Source organism: Convolutriloba macropyga, chromosome 4, assembly GCF_964194025.1.
Source record: "Convolutriloba macropyga chromosome 4, txConMacr16.3, whole genome shotgun sequence".
In the NCBI taxonomy this organism is placed as follows: domain Eukaryota; kingdom Metazoa; phylum Xenacoelomorpha; order Acoela; family Convolutidae; genus Convolutriloba; species Convolutriloba macropyga.
In genome coordinates, this window is record NC_134471.1 from 2,294,220 (window position 1) to 2,313,013 (window position 18,794).

General features: G+C 31.7%; 2 protein-coding genes across 5 annotated transcripts in view; both read right to left on the reverse strand.

Moving 5' to 3' along the window:
- LOC142337409 (anaphase-promoting complex subunit 10-like) overlaps window positions 1–18,794 on the reverse strand; it is a 273,473-nt gene that overhangs the window by 58,070 nt on the left and 196,609 nt on the right. The window lies entirely within an intron of this gene.
- Window positions 13,062–18,794, reverse strand: part of LOC142337408 (uncharacterized) — a 130,451-nt gene continuing 124,718 nt past the window's right edge. For all 3 annotated transcript variants that reach the window (XM_075386583.1, XM_075386585.1, XM_075386584.1), the window contains one exon: window positions 13,062–13,796. In XM_075386583.1, the coding sequence (XP_075242698.1) occupies window positions 13,465–13,796 (332 nt within the window). In that variant the 3' untranslated portion in view covers window positions 13,062–13,464. The remainder of the gene's footprint in view (window positions 13,797–18,794) is intronic.

Here is an 18,794-nt window from a genome sequence, read left to right on the forward strand (position 1 = left end):
TAACAAATTCTCTAAAGGTTAAATTTCCAATTGGAATAGATAATTGTTTAAAATTAAAAAAGTTTCAAAAACACAACCGCCAACATATAAGATAGAAGATAATAATGGTTAAAAAATAGAGGGTAAATATTATGAACAAGAACTATGAAAATATGAGTTTGATTTTGAATATAATAATAAGGTTTTGGAATCTTTAGATTTTAACTTTCGGTTATAAGCCAGCAAAGCTGGATAGAACTTCGGTCATCTGCGAAGCAGGTTCCCTGATAAGCCAGCAGTCTGGATTCAAATATTTCTGTTGACAATACAAAGATTATAAGGAAAAGATTCAATCAAGCTAAACAGCAATCAAGGAAATCGCTTCTCGGATCGCCAATAACCAATAATCTAACAACAAATAGGGCCCGTCAATTATTCTTAGACGATAACGATAACATTGACATGAAGGACAGATATCCTTCATGTCAATATTATCGTTATCTAAAATTATCGCAAATTACAAATTTGCACCCTCCCCTAGATGAAAAAGATGTTGTTAATAAAGAGTATTGTGACAATAACTTATTAACATCTAATAATAAAATAATTTTATAATGTAAAAACATAACTGAATTAAGAAAAGGTGAATTGGAAGAAGTTACAACTGGTCAACTAAATGCAAACATTATTGGTTTATCTTCATCTGCAACCGATGGGGGTAATGTATGGATTGATGATAAGACAGTATAACTAGTTTCTCCTAACTCATCTAATATATCCACACTAGCCAATAAGTTGACTGAAATTGAAAATATTTCTTGTAATTTGCTTATTTTTGCTCATATTGCTTGTTTTCGCAACAAAGTTTCCGCTGATACCATTTCTAAAAATAATGAAATTAAAGTGGAGTTTGCTAACAATAAGTTTAATCAGACAATTACAAAGATTGAATTAGGTGATGCATGTGTTGATAGATGGAGAGGTTTAAGAGAAATCCATAGATTAATGATAAAGATGGTTATAAAATATATTATTGCTATAATACGTGCAAGTAAACTTGTTCACAACAAAGAACAGGCAAGATTAGAGTTGCATTATGATTTTGATCTAGAAGATATAATGAAAGAAATTGTTAGTTATTTTACTACTGAAAAAGATTCAGCCATCAGCACCGAGTGAGAGATTGATTTACCCAAACTTGACAACCATTGGTGAAAGGGGCTCCGCCTTTGGTTCTCAAACCCCTTCGCGGTTTAATGAACTCTATATAAACGATAAAATCGTAGCTAAAAATAAATTTGATATTAATATTAACATTATAAAAGATATTAGAAATTATTAAGAAACGGAAACTAGTAACTATAATAAGAAGTTAAATAGATATAAAGAATATTTTAACGTAGCTGAGATAACCGAAATGCTTTTATCATCAATTACAACAACTGCAACATCAACATCAGCTGCATTAACAGGTATAGGATTACCGTATTCTATGCCAACAGCTTTTGCTACGGCAACTGTTTGTAGTTCATTATCAAAACAATTATTACTAAATTAAGTAATAAAATTATAAAGTATTCACAATTGTATATTTGAAGAAAACAGTTCAGTGATAAGTTTAGTAAAATATATACTAAATCAATGAATGATAATAAAATAGATAATGACGAATATAATGAATTAGTCAAGGTATATGAAGAATATAACAAGAGTAAGAGAAGCAAATTAAGTGTTGTTTTAAACTAAGGTTATTAGTGCTTAGTTATAATAACATTTTTTAGTAATGATAATATTAGTTTTATTATTTACCATTAGATTTAGATATAGCCATAGACTTACACTTACACTTACATTTACACTTACACTTACACTTATATTCACAGTCATGGTGAAACATGGGCCGAGCCCCATAGTCATAGTCATCTGCGAAGTAGTTTGTGATAGACAAAGTTATTATTTAAGACGTAATATAATTCATTATCTTTTCTTTGTACCTAAATATAACCCTCGATTTTCTGTACAACTATTATACCTTCATCAGTAGTTGCAAATTTAATCAAATCAGGTTTAGCTGATAAAGCAGCTCTTAGGTTTCTACTTGCAGCTGCACTTCCTATTTTACTAGCTCGTTCTAATGCTCCTACTGGATTACTGTTAACCATTGCTCTACCAACACTTTCAAAGAAATCTTTCAATCCTTCTGCTGCTATTGTTGCATCAGATACTGTCATTGACCTATTTTTTCTACACATCCCCTCTAGCACAGAATCCCTTTAACATCTTAGTAGCTTTAGCAGCGACAACCCCTCGAAGATTATTGGTACCACTATAATGTCTACCACCAACGCAATATGAATAAGTTTTTAACTTATTAAAGTACTCATATTTTCATATAAAAAAATTATGGAAGTTAAAAAGTATAATCCTTTTATTGTTAAAGGGGCTTCGCCCTTGGTTGGTGAAACAAGACTTGCCCTCCCCCAACCCAAGCCAAAGCCATTACATAGGGCTAACATTAAGCCAAAGCCAAAAACTAAATTTGAAGCTAAAGGAATATCTCCAGAGAATAAAAAGAAACTAGATATTATTTATGCTGAAGGTTTTGCTAAGACTAGTAGGAAATAGTTTGGATGAGACTATAACTAAAATTGACAATGACTATAACATTGACTAGAGCTAGAACTATAACAATGACTAAGATAATGACTACAACATTGACGATAACTATAACTATAACTATGATATAATATCAACCATCTTATTACCATCACTATTAACACTAATATCCTTTCTTGTTAATACTAATGCATGGCATATAACATCTGCAACTGAAGCACTAAATTCAAAATTAAATTGTATTGGTTGTGGTCCTATATGATCATTTTGATATCTAGTATCAAATACCTGTATTCTATAACTACTTTTGAATGTTCTCTGATTTTTATATGGTTCAATATTATAAGGTAATCCATTATAATCTTTATTAAAAATAACAATCTCTTTAAAAGCCTCATTGTAATTATTAGTACCATAATAAATATTCATTCTATCCTCAGGAAGAAACTTACTAACGATCTTACAATAAGAATCAGTAACATTCATTATATCAAATGTACTTGCGTCATGAGGTCGTTCAATTATATTACTATTTTCAAAACCAATTATTATATATTGTGTTGTTTCTATACCATTTTGATACCCAAATCAAATAAGAAGTTAAGAGCATTGGGTACATTCTTATAAAATGTCTTCCTTTCATAATAACTGAAGTCTATATTAGTCTTTTTATTTCATCCTTTCTGTAAAATAATTCTATTATCATCACTAGGATCAGGAATAGGTACACATCATGATATACCTCTAATTTCTATTTTACCATCATTAGCTACTGCAGCAGCACCGGCATTAACTTTAAATAGAGCTCTATAATTATTATTTCTTTTTAATATTAGTTTAAATCCTAACCATATATAATCTTTTCTCAATCAATTACAAACCCAAATAGATCACTAATCTTAACCATCATATACATCTGGCCTATTTGTGCAGCAGCATGATCACCTTTAAGATGACTATTCCTATTACCTTGATGTCTAACAAAACCACTCTCATATTCATCAGCAGTACTAGTTGATAATTTATAAATCAATTGATTAGGATGACAATAATCTAAATATTCAATAATTCTACCACCATCAGTTTCAATCTTAGTTGAACTAAACAATGCCATCATGCCATAATTAACTAATCTGATGTTGACATCATTAGCAAATACGCCACCAGCATCATCTGATACAACAAATTCTATCTCTAGATATGAATCGTATTCATTTAAATGATTCTCCTCTCTATTGAGAACGATATTTATATTAGTATTAACTGTATTCATTGTTGCCAGATTAATTGGTTTATACTTTATAATCTCACTTTTGTGTATATCGTTATTATATCCATAAGCTGTATCCAAATTAAAGTCCATTTTTATAAGGAAAAAATTTAATTATCAGGGAACCTGCTTCGCAGATAATTATAACTATCAGGGAACCTGCTTGGCTTGCCACGGACGAAATCCATTCACAGAAAAGTATAATTATCAACATAATTCTAACTATAAATATAATTATAACTCTAAGTATAAATATAAATTAAAAATATTTGAACATAAAAAATGACTGACAATTTAACCTTATTTGAGCTGCAAAAGATACATGAAACTCTAACTAAAACTAAAGAAGAACACATTTTTAATCAACAGAAACCATTAACTTTAGTAAACCTATACTTAACTCGTCAAAAAAATTTTTAAATTGATTATCTGTTTATAATTCGTTGTTTAATGTGAATAGAAGGAATAATGATTTCTTATATGATACCCAAGGTGAAACATCGTCAGATACCCGTATATTAACTTTTATACAAGGTGCATCTGAATTAATTGAAATAGCAGAATTAATAAAAAAAGAAACTAATGGTAATTTTATAATAGAACCTGATAAGATTACAATGAAATGTTTAATGGAAAAAAACAAGGTGCAATTAACATTGACATAGAAAATTCAATAGCCCCATTACTAGGTTTCAGAAAAAAATTATATATGAAAAAGATAAATATACATCTCAAAAGATTATTGATATGATGGGTTTTAGTACTATTAGCTTTCATTGTAGTGATATATCTGGTATTAAAGATAATGGCAATAACACAGAAATACTATATACTTTTAATCTAACAGAACCACAAGGTTACTTGATAATTATTATACCTTTTAATATATTATATCAAAATGTAACAAAGAAGAGAATAGAATATATTGAATTTCATACGTAAGATGATCATGGAAGACCAATTGTTTTCAATGGTGATGTGTTGAGTTTTACTTTACATCTGATTTAGACTTAGTCATCTCCGAAGGGACTTCGCCCTTGGTTCCCCAAATAGTTCCTGATAGTCATGTCATAGATATAGACTTAGATTTAGTCATCTGCGAAGCAGTTCTTGATAGACTTAATCATAAAATTAAATAAACTATAAAGCTCTCCGATCCCAATTACTTCTTAATTTACCATCAATATTTCTATTTTTAGTTTTATTAATGACAATGGAATTATAAGGCTGAGCACATACCTTTTCACATATACTACTAAAATCACCATAACTAAGTTCGACTCTACAAAAGAAAACATGATCTATAGCTGTCGTGGCTCTACCTCTTTGTTCAAAGAAAATAAATAGATTACAATTCTCTCTAACATTCTTTCGCCGAGAATTTTTTTGTTTAGGATGTATCATATTACAATTAATATGTCTACCTCTACAGAAATATTCATTAATAATTGGATCCTTACCCCCAACATCATCAAATATCATGATTTTCTTTATATCTGCCGGTAGTTTTTTTGTTGGGTAATTCTTTTATATCTTTAATAAAAACAATATCTTTATACTCTAAATCATCATGCTGATTACCAATAGGACCATTGATATATAATCTACCAAATTCTATATTATTCAAAAATAGATAACTTAATAATACCGTCTTTCCGCATTCACTAGGACCAGATATTTTACACCAGAAGGTTTCCGGGAATGTGCTATTAACGATTAATTTCTAATTATTTATCCATTATTGTAGACGATCATTAGTATCAATTAACAAATTAGATAGGGAACTAAGACCGGAGGTCTTTACACCAACATTACTTCCCCCTCCACATCCATCCACATTGTGAGCGCGGTTTATCTCTTTGTTTGGTTTTACTAAATATATTTATATATTTATGGCTCTCTGATCAAACTGTGTCATCACTATCACTATAGGTATCATCTGATAATGAGGGTAATAAAATGCCATTGACATTACCACTGACAATGTCTTTGCCATCAACATTGACATTACCATTGACGTTACCATTGACGTTGTCATTGATATTGCCATTGACATTTTCATTGACAACGTCATTGACATTACCATTGACAATGTCTTTGAAATTAACATTGATATTACCATTGACATGTATTTGCCCTTAACATTGACAGTACCTTTGCCACCTGCGAACGAGCTCTGCTCGTGGCAAGACAAACAGGCTCCCTGATTGATATTGTCATCGTCATCTGCGAACGAGCTCTGCTCGTGGCAAGCCAAGCAAGTTCCCTGATTAACTTCAACTTTAACTTTAGCTTTACATCCCAAACACTTTTTATATACCTCTGGACGTATAATTTTATGAACTAGAGTTTTCAATGCACTCTTTGTTCTATAACCATTATCAATAAGATAGATCATGTATAAACAATATGCTCCACAATAAGATTCATTATATTCCTGTATTCTTTCATCAGACCCTAGATCAAAAAATATTCTTTTTAGAATAATGGTAGAGTTTGAGCACCAAAACTATCAAAGTAATAAATCTTGTCTCTTCTCGTTCTTATAACTAGAACCCAATGAGTGTCATCAGTTGGGTGTAGATTTACAATAATCTTTAATATTAAAGTTAGAATCATTGTTGTTAACGAGAGTCTGATCTCTCATTACTATTTCAATTGAAGTTAAATTTATATCTTTACCTAGAGCTTCTAAATTGATATTTCTCCTAGCCTTATTGTCAATATCAAATTTATTAATGAATTCTTCAAAAGTTAGGGTAAGCATTTGTATATAATAAATATTCATACTTAATTATATCTCTAAATATAAGTCTAATTATAACTCTAACTATAAATCTAATTATTACTCCAATAATGAGTCTAATTATAACTCTAAGGATAAGTGTAAGACTTAATCTAAATCTAAGTCTATTTGCAACTCTAATTATAAATCTATATTTCATAAACAAAAATGGATAAAGGCCCGATAATTTTTATACTTGCATTCATAACATTGTGTTGTGTCATATATATAGTGATTTGTCAAGTAAGTATACCAAACTAGAAAAAAACTTTGATGGGTTTATGAATAGAAATTTAGTTAGATTTGAATTTGAAAAGTCACCATTGCATACTATTGTTTATGTTGCTATTGGTACAGGTAAGACTTATTTTGTTTGACAAAACTTGAAGTTGTATCAGCAAAGCTGCTTCGCAGATCAGGATCAGGAACACGATAATAAAGATATGATGGAAGGGCCTTTGGCCTTGGTTGTAGAGAGGACCTTCGGTCTTGTTTCACCAACAAGGCTTGCGCTTCCCCAGCAAAAGCAAGAGCAAAAGCCAAAAATCATAATATAAAAGATGAAAAGGATTGGATTGGTCCTGAGACTGGCGAGCTCTATGCTGAATTTGATGTGGGTGATATAAATATAATCACAATGAAAAATATACCCAAATTCAAAAATAAGGTAACTGTTCTTGATTATATGTGTGATAAGTTTAATAAAGATTTAGTTTATTATTTTATAGAAGGAAGTAATAAAAATATTCAAATGATTGTATTGTGTCATAAACCAGCTCAGATAAATAGAATGGCTAGAATGAATTGTGATACTGTTTGTATAAAAACTTATAATAGAGCTGATCTTTTTCAAATTTTTAATAAATCATATAAATGCAAACATGGCTTCCATGGTATAATTCATGGTTAAATAATCGTTATTATAAATGGACAGATGGGACAGATGATGCACTTCGTTATGGCATGATTAAATATAATAAGAAGGAAGAAACTTTTATTATTATTGATAGAAATAAAACTATGATATATGACTCAAGATTTGGTTTCCTAGACTTGAAAGCTCTTAGATCAAAAGATGAATTAGAGGGTAACGAGGTAAATAAAACTATAGATTATATTAAACCACTAATGAATAGTGCTACAGACAGAAATGTTATTTTTAAAGATAACTGTATATTCTACTTTAAAAAACTTCTTACTTCAAGAGATATTTATATTCAGAATGATGTTCTAACAAAATAAAAACTTATTGCTGATGTGGTTAAGTATGGGGGGAGAATAACAATGGGTATGGGTATACTCTTATACATACACGATTGTTTATAACCTGACCCGACAGTAAAAACTGCTGCACGGGTGGCAACACATGCAAGTCATTTGATAAATAGAACAGACTCATTAATGAATATGGGTTATGGTGAAGACTCAGACCATGAACAGAAATATCATGAGTCTTCAACCATGGGACTTCGTCCATCAGGTAACCTGCTTCGCAGATGCTACGCCATATCCCCCCATGGGTCTTTGTCCGTGTTAATGGGTATATAGGAAGAGTATATTGATCAGGGAAGCGGCCTCGTAGATGAAGAGACTAAAACTTTAAACAGAAAGGATATAACTGTTTCAGGTGATCTTAATAAAAATAATCAAAAATTTAGAGTTGAAATTATAGATTTCACAAGAGATAAAAATGAATTGGGTTTTGATCAGATTTTAGATAAAAGATTTAAATAAAATACTCTTAATAATTTATGTAGGGAAATCTATAAGAGTGTGTCCAATCTAAAGATTATACTAGAAGTTTAGTTAAATTTATAGCTAGTTATGGGTTGTCATAGCTAGTTATAGTTATTTATAGCTAGTTATAAGATAATATAATTTAAAATTTAAAATTTGAATATTGACCAATTATAGATAATAAATGGTGGAAGCAGCAGCATTTTAAGAGCGCAATTATAAATGGGGATCCCTTAGTTGTATACCTTTTTCATTATAAAATGATACATAAGGATAAAATTAGTAAGTGTGCATGTGGAGATGATATATTGAGTGGAATTTGTCTGAATGAAGCCGTTCAAAGGCTAGGGGGATTGCTTCAAAATGTTCAAGCTCTAGTTCTAGTTCTAGTTTTAGCTTTAGCCCTAATTCTTTTTCTAATTCTAATTCTGATTCTGTTTCCAACTCTAATTCCGATTCAAGCTCTAACTCTAACCCCATGTCTAACTCTAGTTTTACTTCTAACTCTAACCCCACCTCTAACGCTAGCTTTACTTCTAATTGAAGTAATACTTCTACTTTTACTAATAGTAAAATTGATTGAGCAAATAAAGTTTGTAATAAATGGGATTTGCAAAACAAAAAAGATCTTTTGATAAAAAGAAAGCTATATGTAAAGAATGTAATTCAACTTTGATGAGGTGTGAAAACTGTTCTTCTATATTTAGTTTTAGTGGGATAGAGGTTCATATAAAAAAGCTCATAAAAATAGTGTTTCCCAGAGTTGTTTATTCACCTAAAGGATTAGAGTCTACTAATAAAATAAAACCTGTTGATGAAATTATTAAATCTAATACAATAGATGGAGAAGCCGTTTCACGGATGGTCGAAGAACCATAAACCTAATATAATAGATAAATCTGAGTCGATAGATGGAGAAGCATCGGCAGAGCCGTTTCACGGATGGTCGAAGACCCATAAATCTAATGAATCCGTATATTATAAATCTAATGTTACACTCTCTAAATTAAAAGCTAAGTGTATAGATATAGATAAATTATTAGAAGAATAGATTGCCATATTTTTTTAGTTTTTATCTGGCATTAGTATTAGCATTAGCATTGTTATAAATAAAAAAGTATAATATAACATAATATGATATAATAAAAAAAATTCAATATAATATAATATAATATGATATAATCTAAAATAATATGATATAATATGATATAATAATATAAAATTTTAGAAAAAATTAAATAATGCACATAGATCACATAAAGCATATAAGGAGGCGTATTGTTCGAGTAGAAAGTGGATGTGGTATATGTGGAGAGTGAACAGTATGTGTGTATTGCGGATTATGCCTTTTTTTTACCTTATACTTATTTTTAGTTGTGCTTATAGTAGTGGATAAAACAGGGCTTCCAGTTAGCAGGACGATTTGGTCTATACCCCGAATTCGTTAGTAGAAATAGGCCAAATTGAACTGGTGGGTGGAAGCCCTGTTCTATCCACTAATTTGAATTATTCTTCTCCAGCAGGTTATCCACTTCTACTTCCACTACGCCATCTCTAAATAACTTTTAGTAATTTTTTTGAATATGAATCATATTCACTCTACTTTCTGTAAAACATGCACGAAATAATTGTTGTAAGATTTGGGATGTTTAACGGTGAAATTACATATCTAAGCGGAGAAATGTGGTGCTTTTTTTGCAAGTTGACCGCTTAATCTAGCGGTGAAATTACAAAGATTCTCTGCTTAGAAAAAAGTGTCAAAAATATGTAAGATTGAGGGGTAGTTTTAGTGGGGGGGGGGGGGGGTAAACCTAACAATTCCTCCCTTACTCCCCATTAATTTCACCGCATTCACTGCTGATATCACACAGTTTTAACACTTTTTTCTGAGCGATGAATTTATGTAGGTTAACCACTAAGTTAAGCGGTGAATTTATATAATTTCACCGCATTCAATGCTGTTCTCACACAATTTTAGCGCTATTTTCTGAGCGGTGAATTTATGTAAGCTCACCACTAAGTTAGCGGTGAATATATGCACTTTCACCGCTACCAAGCGATAAAGATTTTTTTTCACAGCATTCACCGCCTGATTTTTGTAATTTCACCGCATTCACCGCTTATCTTACAAAATTTTTCACATTCACCGCTTGTCTGACATAATTTTGCGTTGAATGGCGGCGACACCTCGACGCGGAAGTGCTTTTGTAAATTCGAATGTTTCGTCTTTTTTTGGAACTCAACGATCGGAATTGCTTGGGATGTGTCTGCATCTTTTCAAAAGGAAACATTTCAAGAGGCTCATTGGAAGTGATACTTTCCTCTGGTTGAGATATTGGCTCAACTGTGTTTCTTGCTTCCGATTGGAACATGTCAAGAGGTCCGTTGACCGCTCCTCCCCGGTGCCGAATTTGGCAATTTCATAGTTCTGATCTTCTGTTGGAGGAAAGAGTGTTCCAAAATATTCGTCGTTTTAACGATTATTCGTCTTTGTGACGATTATTCGTCTTTGTGACGATTATTCATTTCTTGTTCCGGGTGCGACTTCTGGCGTAAACAATTTGTTTTAAGGACAATTTTATAAGTTTTCTATAAAGGGTAATTTTATTGTTTATTGTTTTTTCACAAAGCTTTTTTACAAAAAATAATCATTGGGTAATCAAATGAAAATCAATTAAAGAAAAAAATTATTAGAAAATTCACTTTGTAATGCTTTTTAAAATCTCATAGTCTTAATAGCTTTAATACTGTTGTTTAGTTTTAATAGAGTTTCTGAGTTCTGATAATCAATTGGAAGAGTTCTGATAATCATATTTCTGAGTTCTGATAATCAATTGGAACTAAATTGAAAAAAGTTTTCTTTTAAATATTTGGTTTGTTATGGTTTTTAAAATCTCAAAGTCTTAATGGCTTTATAAATGTTGTTTCGTAAAAAAAAGTTCGTTTAACTTTGGGTTCTGTCCATGTTTGGTGTTTTTCGTAGTCTTACGACATAGTATTGCTAATACAAAGATCAATTCAGTTCCCATTAAGTTTTGATTTTTTGTTTTTGGTCTAAAGTTTATGGTTTTTCCTGCTTTTGAAGTCACTTGTTTTTGAAATAACTCAATGGACTTTTGAGCTTTTTCATTTTTTATCTTCTTTCTGCCAATAGGAAAATTAGCCAAAAAAAGTAGAGGTCGTATCCTTTTTGTAGCGAGCTGAAATTCATGTTTTTAACAGTATTGCTATCAAATGATGGTTTCTTGGCTTGGATACTACCCAATCTCTATTTTAAAAAAGCAAACTTGGACATCTACGAATTTTTCGAAGTTATTCTTTGTTTCCTTGTCGGAATAACGTTTTAATGAGGAAGTCACCTCGGCATTTAAAGAGTGCCCTATTGAACCTGTTTCATTTTCCCAGTCAGGAATCATTTTAGGGGCTCTGACATCATTTTATTATTAAATTATTTTATTTTTTGAAGAATTTTTGACCATTTTTTCCGTCTTTTTGTGGTCGGTTGACATAATTTGGATAGTTATAGGTTTGAATTGCTTCTTTAACAGGTTTATACTGACAGTTTTCAATTGCTTCCTCAATTATACATCAAGAAGTATAAATGAACCTTTTTAACGATTTAATTTGATAACTAATGGTTTTAATCACTTAGAATACACTAGCTTTCAAAAATCGAAATTTATTTGAGCACTTATCTCTTCATACAGTCTTTTTTGTGAGGTGTCTCATTCAGGACAGGTTGCATAGTTTTGTTTACTTCAGGTGTTATCTGATGCCATTTTAATTTTGCTATTGAGTGTTCCTCTAAATATAGACATCGAGTTTTGAATGTAATTGTTTGTTCTTATTTGACTTTTACCTGTACCTTGTCTCGTAGCCTCGTCTCGTTTTTGGCGGGTTTCATCAACCCTCTAGTGCAGCATTATTTCATTCAGTTAGTGGTTTAATGAACACTATGTGCGAATATTTGAGAATTTCCTATCTCTTCCTCATTGGGTAGAGAATTAAGTGAAAAATCCAAACCTTTTTGTGTTCAATCTATGTTTCAATTACATATTCACCACATACTTATTTTTGCGTTATAGGTGGAGAATTAACATGAGATCACCATCTAATTTGTTGACAATCTAGACTGCTTTCACTGTTTTCAGTAGGTAGAATTATTTTAGAAAAGTTCACCGCTAATAAACGTTGGTTGTTAGCAATAATTCGACCCGAGATGCTAAAAACACGGAAGAAAGTTTTTTCACAAATAAATTTGAACAGTTTTTGCTTGAGCATATAAATTTGAGCTTTGAAAAGTTCGAGAATGTGTAAGCGTGATATACAAAGCAAGGTACTGCACTGTGTGAGTTTAAAGTTTGTTTTGAAGCAAATTCTAAATTAGGAACTCTTTCTTTTCCCTCCCGGTAGAAATTGGCCACCTGTACATGATACTTTAACACCCTTCTAATGAGTTAAAGGATATATTCTGTTATCCGTTACCCTTTATAAAAATTTGCACCCCCGTATATGCGGTATTACTTAGTAAATCATTGTTAAAACATGACACCTGCGCTGGGGATTACAAATAATATTCACCTACTAACATGTTATGGTTACTTCCACCTCTTCATAGGCAGTGCACACCAGCATCAGTGAAGAAATAAACATTTTAGACCGAATAAACCGAAAAAAAACAACCAACATATAGAAATGAAAAGGTATTTGTTGTATTTTTGTTCACAGGAGGGAAAGAAAGCATATCGAAAGTTGTCTTGCATCGTATTAATATTTCGCGCAGCTGACCTCAACATTGACAGAAAACAGACACCGCGAGCTTTTATGACTGCAATTTTTTAATTCGTTTTTTGATGGAGGCCAAACCAATTCTTTCGATCATCGTCTTTACCGTGCTAATGAAAATGCTTCGAATTCTTGGGACTTCCGCAAATGATGAATCAGTTTTTTTCGTATCCGCTTTTTCGCGAAGTTTGTTTGTCCGGAATCGCAACATCATACTCTAAAACTCTCTTGTGAAATAACACGTTTTTTTTCTCGTGTGGTGAATAGTATTCAAGATATTCAAGTTTTTTTCTCAAACAATCTGGCTATTATTTTCATCCTCGCCACAGTTTTTAGAATCACAGTTTTGAGACACATAACTCGAATGATCGGCGACCAATTGAACCGAAATAGAAGCACGTTTTTGATCTTTCATCTCTTTTGTTTTAATCGTTTCCGGTTCGCTTTGCTTATTTTGTGTGACGTCATTGTTAGACCCAAGATTCTGTCCGTCAATGAAGGTCTCTGTTGACACGTTTGGGACGCTTAGTTGGTTAGAGGTCAAAGTGTGACCGTTGGAGAGGTCATTCGGGGGAATGTGCAACGTCACCGTGGCCTTCCGTCCTGGCATTTGTTTGTCGTCACCTAATTTTGGTAAAATTGTTAAATTACGAAATCTTGTTTTGAATGATAGTTAAATTTACAAAGCGCATCAATTGACAATAAAAATCATTACAGTCCGTTGCTTAAATCATTACAAAATCCAAAAATCATTACAAATAAGAGGCCAGTTAATTTGCTCGAATTAGTAAACGAATTCCCGTTCATAATCTTGATACAAGAACGAATATGTTTCAAAACGGGTTTTGCTTGTATTTTTATCTTTGCCGCTTTTGAACATTTATGAGTATATAAGGATAACAAGGCGGCTCGGTAATGTGCAATGGCACATAAGGTTCCGACCCCGCCCATCCACAATTTTGGCATAATTGTCTACCAAATGAGGAACAGATAGAAAAATCCAAAAATTATTTTTTGCGAATCCCAAAAAAGCCCAAGTCTTTTTCAAAAAATTTGCGATTACCACTGCTTCTATAGAAAGGCATTAGGACCTGACCTTACTCATTTTTTAGAGCGGCTAAAAAGAACAACAAAGAACAAACAAAATTTCAATTGAAACTTGCCAGAAAACGCTGTCAAAACCGTCAAGCCAAATTTTGGCACTCAAAATATATTTGATTGCGCCTTCTTCAAACAGCTATAATGTAGTACGTGGCCATTCATTAGTAAGACTAGGTAACAAGTAGACAAAAAAGCGAAGTGCTAAAGTATGCAATACTTTTAATTTTTTTTTCGAAACAAAATTACATTCAATGTCATGAAAGGCATTAATTACAAAAAGAGCTATTTAAATATCGTCGTTTTTTCATAAAAAGGAAACCCTCGAGACCTGTAATTATCCAGAATTTTTCTTGCATCTACAAAAAGAACGTCAAATATGACAAAAATCAAATTAATTTAATTTTTTTTTGTGAAAAAGCGGTGTCGAAGCCAGTAAGGTCATAACAAAATCTTTAAAAAAAAGATTTTGGGACACCAACCCTTTTATTCCCTTGACACCCATAATGTCATATTTGACCTGTAATCAACTAACGAGATTAGGTAACAAAAAGAAACATAAAAAGAACAAAATTGCGAAGTTAAAAAATTTTTTTTAATTTTGGAAAACGATGGGTTTGAAAGTGATAAAAGCCATCAGCTATCTGCTAATATCAGAATATCGGTTTTTCTATTCTTCCATGAAAAGCCAATGAAAGCTATCACTATACAGGAAATTTCATACGACCGAAACGACAAAGTATAAATGACAATTAAGACAAAATTAAAAAATTCAATTGATTTCTTCAAGAAAGAGGCGTCGAGGCCATTAAAACGATGATTTATATCTTTCAGGATTTTAATATGTTCAATTGTGCTTTAATTTGAATGCTAGTAAGGTGACATGAGAACTGTCAATAATGTGATAATGTGACAAAATTAAAAAACGTGAAAAACTGGCAAATATCAAAACAAACAAAAATCTAAAATCTTGTAGTATCAAAGCCAGAAAACAATAATTTCAGGCTTAAAACTGCAACCGAGAATAAATGTTAACTCAGTAGAAAGAAGAAGCAGTCTTTTTTTGCTGACACTAAGCTGGAAGTTGAACAAATTAAGAAAAAAATAGAGGAAAAGTTAATTAAGCCATTATTTATTGAAAAGACAATTATTTTAAAAAGAAACGACCATAAACCTTCAATTAAAAAACTAAATGCATTAGCCTGGAGCTGTTTAGCAAGCGAGTTGGTTGGACCTATCACTCCTGAGCTTTGATTTGATATGTTCTGTTCTTTATTATTAAAAAAAAGTCTTTTTTTTAAAAAAAAAAGACCGACTGATTACAACCCGATTTTTTTTGGATTGTAACAGTCCAAGAATGGCCCAAAACTACCCCTGTTAATACTTATTGTCCGTTAAGAACAATTGATTTTTCGAATGTTGTAGATATAGATAATTTCTGAGTTGAAACTCAAAATAAATTTTGCATTTTTGATAATCAACGAGTAAAGTTAGCAAAAAACGGCAAAGTTTTAACTACAATGCACTCTCTGCGGACTCTGAAGTAGAAATAGCCCCCCTCTGAGTCTACAAAGATTGTATGAGTGTTGTTTGGGGGTGTACTGTAGGCAAATTTAATCAAAGTGGACTAAAGTAGCTTATTTCGTGCTGTTGTTGATGAAAAAGGCTAAATTTTGAAATGTTTATCCAGACTTTTTGTCCAAAAAATTAAATCAAAACAATCAAAAATGCTTGTTCGTCTTCAAAAATAAAATCAACGACACTATTCTTAAAAAGTATAACAAATTTTAGCAAAATTGCCGAAAATTTAGGCAAAAATTCCGGAAAATGTGAATAAAAACAACGTGAATTCACTCTTATTTTCTCAGAAGTTTAAGCCTCGATAACTCCCTGTAGAAAACGAAAATTAAAAAAATCTTTTTAATTCCATATTCTACGCTGGACGAGCTTTCTAATGATACCAGTCTCAACTCTCTACGATGAATATATCGAGCGGCGAAAATTCACGGAACAAAAAAAAACCCAGTTGAGTATATAGTTCCTCCCCCCTCAAGAGGGTCGGAACAATGATGAGATGCTCGCATGTGATATGAACGGAAAATACGAAAAACATGGGGTTAACGCGATTAAGAGGTAACTAAAAGCCATTTTGGTTGATAAATTCCGATGTCCTCAGATGTGTCATTGTCATTACCCTGGAAAAGTTACTTTATGTAAGAAAACATTTTTAATTCTAATTGAAAAACAGTGCTGCCCTTTGAATGAAAACTTTTTAGGATGCAAAAAATGTTAATAAGCACGGCCCACATTCGAGGGTTAAACTCCAAAAATCAGGGTAATGGTTGCAAATGCGTACAGTCTGTAAAGAAAGGCAGCGGAAAAATTGAGAGAAAGGAATTAACTAAGTTTAATTTATACTTAAACTACAGCAAACTTTGTCAAAATTAGCGTACGTTGCAGATATTTTTTCAGACTTCAGACTTAACTGCAATTATTCGAAAGACCACTTTGCAGATCGAGATGTCAAACGTGCAGTGCTCAATTGAATTGAAAAACGCCTGGTTTTGATATATATGATCTATTTTTGAATTTAAGTTCTGACACTGACTAATTTTTGCATTTCAAAATTTGCAAAGCCTGTTTTCAGTGGTGGTAGCTGACACTGCTTCAATTCACTGAGATCTCACACTTAGAGTTTATTGATGGTTTTGTACAGGCTTGAATTGTTGAGCCAAACTTTTCCCGTGACCTCTGCAGAACCACAAAATTTGCTTAAAACACAAATTTTGCAAGTTTTCAAGCACTTTTTCACTGATTTTGGCATTTCCAACTCTAACTATGTATATGAGAATTTCCGATTGTGTAGTTGCTGGCGACTTCGATTTTGCAGGTGTCTATTTTAAGTTTTGAATGGGGGGTGTTGATATCTACAAAAACTGTTTTTTTTTTGTGGATATCAACACCCCCATTCAAAACATAAAATAGACACCTGCAAAATCAAAGGTGCCAGCAGCTACACAATCGGAGGTTGCTCAAAATGTCAAATTTTGCCATATGGTTTCCAGAAATCCTATTTTTTAGTGGGGAAACCGTAGTTAGAGAGGATTAGCAGAGCGTTTTGACTGAAATATGGTTTCCCTGATTTGAGGGATTTTGAACTACTAGCTCAATTTTATTAGAGGTAGTCGGAAACCGCATGAAGAAATTCACTCTACATTTTACTTTGCGCTAGATTGACATGGGAATTCGTATGCCAAATTCAAAACTTGCCATCGGGGAAACCATATTTTGATTTTAAAAGTGAGTGTACTGCACACTAAAGATAGTAGTTACATGGCAGTAAGAATAAGTAGCCAAATTACCAAAACAAAAGTAACCTGAAACCTGACTGGAATACAAATTGTTACTAGTCAAAATTAAGCAAACTGTTTAACTCTGGACACAGACACAATTTTTTGATGAAAAGCGTTGCCATACGAATTGTTATTAGCACAAAAAATATGATTATTTTGTCGGTGGAAAAGAAATTGCGCTAAATTTGTATATTCCTTTGGTCAATTAGAAAATATTTTGTTTCTATAACCAAGAATCCATTTTTGGCATATATATTTGCACGTTCTATTAATTGTTTCTCAATAAATTAACACTACAAATTATATTTGCAATTCCATTTTCAAAACTTAGTAATTGACAAGATCAACACAATTGCGTATTTTTTGCCAGAAAAAGAGATTTTAATCTACAATGTGCAGCTTAATTGAATTAAATTTTCAGTAAATTTTTCTCTGTTCCTGCTTTTTTCCACTATTGGAATTGAATTTTCAACAAATCATTAGCGAGAAGAACTTTTTCTGAAATTTGAAGAGAGATAAAGGATCGAAAAGACGTGATCTGAGAAATGTTAACTAGTCCTCAATGGTAATGCTTAGCGCCTCAAAACCTTGGAAACATTTTCCCACTTTCTCCGCATGAGCTAAACTTGAAACAATATATTTAAACTTGAAACTTTAATTTATTTATTTCATTGCTTAATAAGTTACATCAAATTTCAATTCATATTTTCCTGTCCTTCATTGATTAAAAAAAAGAGCAAAATAAAACAACAGGAAAGTATTAAACCTGAGACATCCATCAAAAACAATGAGAAGAAGTTTGGAAAGTTTTTAATATACTTTTAATATTTTTTCTGCGTTGTTTTTCAGCTTTTTTCTCTGTTTTTGCTACATGTTTTTTCAACATTGCAACTTTCCAAATAAGAGAAAAATTAGATACTTTTTGCTTTGCAACCTCATCACAGACAATAAGTGACCTTCCGCTTTACAAAAACTTTCACTCTCCTCATTTTTTGTGAAATACTCAATGATACGCATTTCCTACAGTTTCTAGTTTCCATATCGCTTATAGTTTTCATTTAAAGTTTATTTTATAACGCCTTTTTTGTGACGTTTTCCCTTAGGCTACCTTTTACATTAGTACACGGAAAAAGTTTATTGGCCTTGTGAGGAAGCTGAGTTTTACAAAACG